The sequence below is a fragment of the Gouania willdenowi genome, chromosome 21 (genome assembly GCF_900634775.1).
Source record: "Gouania willdenowi chromosome 21, fGouWil2.1, whole genome shotgun sequence".
Taxonomy (NCBI): Eukaryota; Metazoa; Chordata; class Actinopteri; order Blenniiformes; family Gobiesocidae; genus Gouania; species Gouania willdenowi.
Window position 1 is genome coordinate 875,579 of NC_041064.1, and position 9,385 is coordinate 884,963.

Consider the following 9,385-nt stretch of genomic DNA (forward strand, 5'->3'; position numbering starts at 1 on the left):
CACACACACACACACACACACACACACGACGTATCAGGGTTTCACTTATTTCCCAGGTTACAACAGTTAATTTTTCAGTCCAAAAGTGCGTGCGTGTGAATGTGTGTGCGTGTGCGTGTGTGTGTGTGTGTGTGGCCATGACCTTCACCTGACTGAACTCTGCGTAAATGTGTCCTTAATGTTTGACTTTTTATGACAAATACACACACAGAAACACACACACACCTTTTCTCAACAACTTCCTCATCGTACTAATTGTATTTAGATCATTTACTGACACACACACACACACACACACACCCCACACACACACACACACACACACACACACACACACACACACACACACACACACACACACACACACACACACACACACACACACACACACACACACACACACACACACACACACACACACACACACACACACGAATCCTGACTAATCACATTCCTGTCATGCTCGTCCGTCGCCAAAGATAAAGTTCACCCCACGGTCCCTGAACGCCTCACATTGTGATGCACCTCCGAGCTGATCTCATTGCTGACTCAGTGATCCTGAACCCCACACAGGTGTTTGTACGTGGAGCTGTGATTTACAGGTGCCCCTAAATGCTTCACATCACCTCCTAAAAACAACAGGCAGAGCACTGAACAGGCCAGAGTCCCTGAACGCATCGTTTCGGGTCACAGCTCTTCAAAAACCAGAGGAACCAGTTGAGCTACGAGTTGCTGACAGTTTAAAGTCCAAGAGTGTCCTTCACTGTCACCAACAAGCTAACGGTCACGCTAACCAAACAAAACATGAATGTAGTCCAGTCTACAGATCAATATAATCCAGTCTATTCCACACAAAGGATTTTAATAGACAGAATGTAACTAAAACAGACCAAGTGTTCCATGTAATCTAGACTACAGGTCCACTGTAAACTGTAATCACTACAATAAGGAAATTATATTCTGTGAATAAAATGAAAAACAAAAAATATAAATGTAACCCAGACCAAAAGTTTTCTATTGTCAGATTACAAATAATCTGCAATTTAACAGATTTTTAAAAAAAACAAACATCATCTCTTCTTATTAATTCCTCTTTGTCCCAATTTTATTTACATCATTCACTGACACGCACACGCACACACGCACACACACACACACACACACACCTGGGCAGCAGCAGCAGCGTGTAATAATCCATCCACAGCAGTGCTGACCTCCTGGCTTCATGCTGATACACACACACACACTGAAACACACTTCTCTGAACCAACCTGTCCACCTGACACACACACACACACAACAACTGAGAGGCGAGGAGGAGCTAGAGGAGAGGGGCGGAGCCCCCCCTCACACACACAGTAGAGTCAGTGTGTTATTAAGTCGTCAGTAGAACAAAGAGCTGCTGTTATCTACAAACCAGCCCAAAACTTTCTACTCAGCATTAACTAACGTCTAAAGTTAGTCATGCATAAAAACTACAAATATGACATTAGTTTAAAGTCAGTTTAAGACAAACTAAGATTAACTCGAGATGAACAAGTCCAACTTAAAACAAACAAACAAACACAATTTTGTTGATAACAACAAGAAACTGTAGCTGAAGGCTAATCAGCAGATCCTGTGTGTGTGTGTGTGTGTGTGTGTGTGTGTGTGTGTGTGTGTCTACCTCCATCTCCTCCATGCATTATCTCTCACATGCGCGTGCGTCATGCACATAATCCGTTGCCAAGAGAGACCCGGAAATACCACAAAAAAACTACTACAAAGTCACAACTCTTTCTCTCTAAACGGCTCTGTGTGCGTTCAGCATGTACATCCCGGTGTAGTGCACGCACGCGCATCAGCCGTGTATGTGTGTGTGTTTACATTGTAGCTGCTAGCATCTTAACACATAAAATAATATAAGAAGAAACACTCACCCTTGCGCAGAACAAATGTTAATCATAGTAGAGCCGTGTTGTGGACCCATCCGCTCACTAAAATGTTACATTCCTCTGTCAGAAGAACCAGAATGTTTGTGATATGGTTGGCTATTGGCTGTCAGAACAGACACCGCCCACAGTAGTGGAGACGGAGGAGGAAGTGAAGTCTGTGACCCGTGATTTAAAGGAAGTTTGGAATCACGGGAATAATATTAAATAACCATGAAATATTAACTTAAATAACTTTTAGCAGTACAAAAACTTTTTTTTAACCCAAACAAACTACGACACAGTGACGTCATGAACCCAGAACTGGAAGTAGCGCGCTCAATACCTCGCTCATTACCGAGAGGGCCGTAATCTTAAAATGAACGTTTTGCTAGCTGTTGACTAAGTTTCAGGTTGAACTCGTGTGTGTGTGTGTGTGTGTGTGTGTGTGTGTGTGTATACCTCTATCTCCTCTGTGCGTTATCGTTCTCACACGTGCGAGCGCGTCATGCACTAATCCGTCAGGTTGTTGAGTGATTTAAAAAAAAGAGAGTGAGAAAGACCCAAAAGTACCACAAATAATAAACATTTTGCAACACCAAAGTCGCAACTCTCTCTCTCTAAACGGCTTTGTGTGCGTTCACCATGTACATCCCGGTGTAGTGCACGCAGCCGTGTGTGTTTGTTTACATTGTAGCTGCTAGCATCTTTCTTAACACATAGAATAATAAAAGAAGAAACACTCACCCTTGCGCAGAACAAACGTTAATCATAATGAAGCCGTGTTGTGAACCCATTCCCTCACAAAAACGGTACATTCCTCTGTCTGAAGAACCACACAGTTTGTGATATGGTCGGCTAATGCTAATATATCAGTGTGAGCACGACTGCTCAGAAGCCCCTCCCCCCTCTCCGGTCTAAGCTATCTCCCTCTCCCTCACTCGTATGTTTACAGTCTATGTCTGATTGGCTGTGTGCGCAGTGATTGGCTCTGGCTGCACACGTGACTAGCGCTAGCGCCCCCTCACACTCTGAGGTCAAAAGTTGAATAGCTTTAACTTTCTGTGTCGTCCAGAAGTGAAATAAAATTAAAATAAACATTTGGGAAATGACCAAATTACTCCAAAATAACAGATACACACACTCGGGGTATTTGGAACCCGTTGACCAAGTTTCAGGTCGAACTTGCACCGCGCGATATTTGCTCCACACACACACGCACGCACACAGACGTCCCTTGCTTTTTAGTTAGATATTAGAGATACACCCATAAAGTTTCACATGTGGGTGTTTTTACTAACGATTTGAGTGACCACTGTAGGTAGAAGCAAAACTTCCTAAGACGAGATCAATCATTGTACGTAAACTGAATCTTAAGTATTCCTGTGATCAAGCCTTTCTTCAAACCTTTGGGAGGTGGAAAAAAATATCACTTATTTCTGATGTTGAACTGGCCTGAGACTACTTTTATCATCTTTTAATGAAAGCAATCAATAAACATGCACCTTATCAAAAATTTAGAGTGAAGGGTAGAACAAACCATTGGTTCTCCTTTGAACCATCAGCTCTAAAACAACAGAGGGATGCAGCCTGGGCTTTGGCCAGAAAATCCTCAACTGAAGTTGATTGGCTGATATTGAAGCAGCTTAGAAATAATTTTACATCTCAAGTGAAGAAGGCAAAATAAAGTTATATTATGAACTTGTCTCTTTTAAATAATGGTATGTATCACTAGTATGCTGATGACACCGTTATCTACTGTGCATCTCCTTCATTAACACAAACCTTTGATTTTCTTCAGTCTGCTTTTAATAAGTTTCACTGACATTTAATGAACATGAAAATGATGTTAAATGTTGGTAAATCTAAGCTGATGATCTTCTCGCGTGACAAAGCATTACCTTCCAAAAATCACCACAGCTCAAGGTGCAGAAACTGAAACGTGACCTATAAGTATTTGGTATCACCATTGACAACAATGTATCATTTCAGGAGCACATTGACAGTCTTGTGTCTAAGTATAAACTTAAAATGGGATTTTTCTTTAGAAACAAGTCCTGTTTTTCACCTCAGGTCAGAGATGATTTAATCTCCACTACTTTCTTACCTTTACTGGACTATGGAGATTTATTTATGAATGTTCCTAAAACACTAAAAGAAGTTGGACTCACTGTGTATCACTGCTCTACGTGTTCCTGCTGGTTGTGGATACAGTGTCCATCACTATCTACTGTATGCTGCTGCAAACCATCCCTGTCTGTACGTAGACTCTCACACTGTTTATCCATAAATCTGTTCTTGGACTGCTGCCTTCTTAGTTGACCATATATTTGATCAGGTCCAGTAACCGTCATGGACTACAGTCTCAGGATGTTAATAAAATAGTTGTTCCCAGAGTCAGAACAGCCTTTAACTATGTCGCCCCCTCTTCATAGAACGTTTTCCAGATTGATATGAAACTAACAGATCTGGTCACTGTTGGATGATTTCAATCTTTAAGGGACCAGGAAAGAGCTAGTGTTGGACAATGTGACTGTTTCTAATTCTGACACTTGTCATGTTGTTTAGAGCTGGTCTCTGCAGAACTGATGTATGAACGTATTTATTGTTGTTGTAGCTTTTTCTGCTGCTGCCATGCTAGGTCCCTCTATTTCTAATCTCAATCTGTTTAAATAAAGGATATACTGTCATAATATCTCTGAGATTCTTCGTTGGCATGTGAGGGAATGAGCCAAATTTGAAAATGTATTGCCACTAGGGGGCGCTGCAAATATAAGAAATTTATATCTCTTAAATGGCTGATTTTTAACAAATTTGGTGGGTATGACCTTGGGTCGCTCCTGAGGTCATATCTCGAACTTAATCACAATTGGTCAAAGTGGGCGTGGCTTATTACAACATAAACAACAAACATTTATTTTAGCTGAAGTATTATGTTGAGGGCTGTGAGATGTACAGAGTAGATATAGAAGACCACACAGACCAAAAACTGTTCCACTAGGTGGCGCTATAAGTGCAAACACATTTTGGCCTTCACATTTTAAATCACATCTTCATAAACTTTATATCCACGAGTTCCCTAAATACACTCACATCTTCTGACATAGGCCACGCCCACGCCCACAGCATGTTTTCTTTGTAAGTCACTACACATTACTATTATAATGCTGCAAATAACATGTTGGCCTGTGTCCTGACGCTCGCCCCAAGCCCGTCATCCTTCGTGACGTACTTCCATTGGCTCCGCAAAACCTGGGGGCGGAGCCGCGCTGGAAGGCTTGGCCCCCTTTTATAAATGCTTTCAGTTCTAGTTATTCTTAATATTGTTGTTGTTACCAAAGGAGAAAGCATTGAGCAGCATAACTTTGTATTTAAAGTGGTTTCGATGGTGATAGAGGTCAGAGGTCATGTTGTGTGCCTTACCTCTACTGGAGCTGTAGAACCCGTCCATCTCCACGCTGGAGCGAGACGTGTACAGCACAGAGTCCGGGACCAGCCCCTCCACGGGCGGACTGCGGTCCGTGGACCGGACCAGACACCAGCCAGGCCGCTCAGCGGGCCGCTCCAAGACCTCCACAGTCTGACCTGGAAGACACACAGGGACTGGGTCAGACCAGGTCAGACCAGGTCAGACCAGGTCAGACCAGGACGGACCAGGACGGACGTTGTGTCTCACCTGTGCTGACAGAGACCTCTGTGCTATTTCCTGCTGTGAAATCATGGAGGACGACGATGAGTTCACATCCACCAGAGAGCTGTGGATAGAGGAACAGACACAGATTACTGTAATTCAGAATACAGATTCAGATTGACACATGTGTGGCTTAAACACTGAGACGTCCCATGGGCTCAGTGAGTCCCTGAACACAGCATGAGCAGAGAATCTGCTTCCTGTAGAAAACCAGAAAGTAGGAGGAGCCAAACCAGTGCAGTAACCAATCAGCTCTAACCCAGAATACAGGGCTGTTTCACCATCGGAGAAGATCCAGAATAACAGGATGACACCTGGTTTAGCCACGCCCCCTCTCTGACCATGCTGACTTTTCCCGTTAAACCAAACTCATTTTTTCTACTCCCATCAGTGCAACTGCTCACAGATCATTTATGAAATAATATCAATAACATTATTGATATTATTTCATAATACATATTCAAACTGAATATAAATATAAAAACATTTCTGATTATTTGTCATTGCTACTGTTAGGAATGTTATTCTTTATGTCATTGAAAATAAAGATGAATATAAATGTGTGTTTTATTAAAACATAAATAGTAGGAATGACTGTAAAGTGTGTGAGTTCTGTTGTTTATTATAATAAATGTTTAAACTCTGTGAGATCAGTTAATGTGCTGAATGAGCAGCAGGATAAACTAAGCCTGACTTTAGCTCTGTCAGCAGACTGTGTCTCCATGGTAACAGTTACATCCAGGATCAACTCATCCAGAAGCGCGCCGCGCACACACACACACACACACACACACACACACACACACACACACACACACACACACACACACACACACACACACACACACACACACACACACACACACACACACACACACACACACACACACACACACACACGTACTCACTCTGCTGCTCTCCTTAAACACTCTAAAGTTCATCCACTTGTTCATCACAGCCTCTCCGGTCTCTGCTCGTCCCTGACCACTGTCTCACTATGTGTCTCACACACACACACACACACACACACACACACACACACACACACACACACACAAACCCTCAGTCTGAGCACACAGCCACAGCTTTGTGTGTGTATGTGTGTGTGTGTGGTCATATGATCAGCAGATGGTTACAGTACAGCGTCTCTCTGAATGAATGTGATTCATGAGGCGTGTTCACAGCCACTTATCCTCAGAGCACACACACTGTGTCGCCCCCTGCTGGTGGATGTTTCCTCAGTGGCAGAAAAACAAGTCGTTCTAAAGTTTGTTCAAAAACCAGTTGAATGTCAAACTGCCTTCAAGCCACATCATCATCATCATCATCATCATTATCGTTGCTACATTTGAGTACCAGTGTGTGTGTGTGTGTGTGTGTGTAGCTGACTCAGCACCAGACGCAGACACAGGATCAGCTCCACAATTAACTGTGGAAAACTGCAGAGGAGGATCGTGAAACGTCCCAAAATACACACACACGCACGCACACACACACACACACACGCACACACACACGCACGCACGCACACACACACACGCACACACACGCACACCACAATGACAAACACATTCTCGTGTCACAGTACACGTGTACACAACATATGTTATTTTACAAAAACGAAGACAAAAAGTGTGTGTGTGTGTTGATGACATTTGGTAACATTCTGTGTGTAGGCGTGAAAAGGCCACAGTGTGTAACGCTACACTGTACAACAGCAGGCCTATGTGTGTGAGTGTGTGATGAGAAACAGTGCAAACTAAAGTTCACTTCAGACAATCTCTACACACACTGAAACAAACTGAAACAAACACACAAACAAAGATTTAAAGCGTTTCTTACGTTTGTCGACGAATCGGCACAAACGCCTGAACACAACCTGAACCACCTTCTCATGGTCACCTGAAGGCATCATCTTCAGCACACACACACACACACACAACCTGCAACCCCTGCACAGGTGGCTGTGAAACCCCAAACACACTGCAACTCCACTTCCTGTCATGTTTGTTTGTTTATTTCCATTGGTCACACATGTGATGAGGGCGTGGCTTGCATTGCCAAAGTCCTGCCCCCTGGGCCAATCAGCATCCAGTGCGTGTTTATAATACTTATTCATTTAATAATGGCTCATACTTTTATTGATCATGTCTCACTCACTGTTATTGATGATGACATCACAAACCACGCCCACATCTTTTTTTTCACTTGTCTTTCTTGTTTTTCATGTGCTATCAAAGCTGAGCTTCATCACTCCATCAAAGCTGAGCTGAGGAGAACCTGGAAGTCCTGCTGTGACTCACCTTGTCACTGTCAGTGTTCTGGGAGGTTCTAGAGTTGATGGAGACAGTGTCTGGTTGGCTGCTGGTGTCAGCCTGACTGTCTGTGTCCTCTGCTCCGTCCCTGAGCACACACACACACACACACACAGTCAGTCCCGCACCTCAATGAAGCCCCTCCCCCCTCCATACCTCCTCCCCCGGGGTTTACTCAGAGCCTTGGGGAGCTGTAGCGCCCCCTTCAGGTGGGCCATCCTCTCCTGAATCACCTCTCTGATGTTCCTGATCCACTCCTGCTTCGCCTCCACACTCTGAGCCTGAAGGCGGAGTCACAGGCATGGTGGGTGGAGTCAGATTTATGAGTAAGCGTGGTCAGAATAAGGAAGGGGTGGAATCAGGGGATCATGGTTTTTAATCCATGATAATTATTTACTTCTTAAAAATCATCGTCAACATCACACGCTGTGACTGATCTGTCCTCTTATTGGTCAGGATCATAGCTCCTCCTACCTTCAGTACGGTCTTATTATCAGAGGTTGGCGTTCGTCCTGCCCAGAGTGCGAACTTACAGGCGTCGCCTTCAATGTGCTCCGTTACTCCCAGCTCTGAGGTCTAACACACACACACACGCACGCACACACACACACACACACACACACACACACACACACACACACACACACACACACACACACACACACAGACGATAGCTGGTTACACACAGTTGTATATGTGTTTTGTGTGTGTGTGTGTGTGTGTGTGTGTGTGTGTGTGTGTGTGTGTGTGTGTGTGTGTACCAGTAATCTGGTCTTTAACTGGTACTTGGTTCTTCCTGCTGAGTCTTTGATCTCTTTGCTGAAGACGAGGGCGAGCTCAAAGAGGAAAAGGTGTCTGTCTCGTCCCTTCCTGATGAGGGAGCGAGGGTCCCACACCTGGAAGCTATCCTGCAGGATCAGCTCACCCTGCACTTGCAGGTTCTCCTCCAGGCCTGAACAGAACCAGGTCCTGGGTTAGTGATTAGTTCAGATCTTAAAGGTGTTTAAAATTATTTTAATTTATTTTTCTTGCACCTCTTCCCCCAAAACTATGTTCAGATTAAAGTCGGACCCTTAGTGGTTACAGATTATGTGAGTTTTTGAAATGATACTTAGTGACAATAAATCATGTTTTTTTTTTTGTCAGAATCTAATAAGAAGCTCTCTCTACATCTTTATCCAAAAACTGTGGCATTGATCAGCTGATCTCTCAAGGCAATCAACAAAATGTTCTCGACAAAGAGAACGGGCAGAGGTGAGCCTGCCTGTCTGGACAGAATGGTTGCGGTGGTGGAGTTTCTGTTGAGAACGTAAAAGACGTCTCCATGATTAGAATTATGGTAGCAGGTATGCTGCTGATTGGAGCTGGCAGTTCTCTGACCTATCACAAAGTCCGGATTAGGTGGGCAGCTGTTTTGAGAAGGCTGCCAGTCATTTCTGATGGATTGGGCAGGGCTCTCAACACTCAGA

The 9,385-nt window shown here is 43.9% G+C and overlaps 1 protein-coding gene across 2 annotated transcripts in view; it reads right to left on the reverse strand.

Moving 5' to 3' along the window:
* The window catches only part of kalrna (kalirin RhoGEF kinase a), a 47,958-nt gene that overhangs the window by 12,609 nt on the left and 25,964 nt on the right, over nucleotides 1-9,385 (reverse strand). For both annotated transcript variants that reach the window (XM_028435602.1, XM_028435601.1), the window contains exons 35-40: nucleotides 8,678-8,868; nucleotides 8,391-8,492; nucleotides 8,073-8,197; nucleotides 7,905-8,004; nucleotides 5,587-5,665; nucleotides 5,334-5,495 (exon numbers count right to left, since the gene is read on the reverse strand). In XM_028435602.1, the coding sequence (XP_028291403.1) occupies nucleotides 5,334-5,495; nucleotides 5,587-5,665; nucleotides 7,905-8,004; nucleotides 8,073-8,197; nucleotides 8,391-8,492; nucleotides 8,678-8,868 (759 nt within the window). The remainder of the gene's footprint in view (nucleotides 1-5,333; nucleotides 5,496-5,586; nucleotides 5,666-7,904; nucleotides 8,005-8,072; nucleotides 8,198-8,390; nucleotides 8,493-8,677; nucleotides 8,869-9,385) is intronic.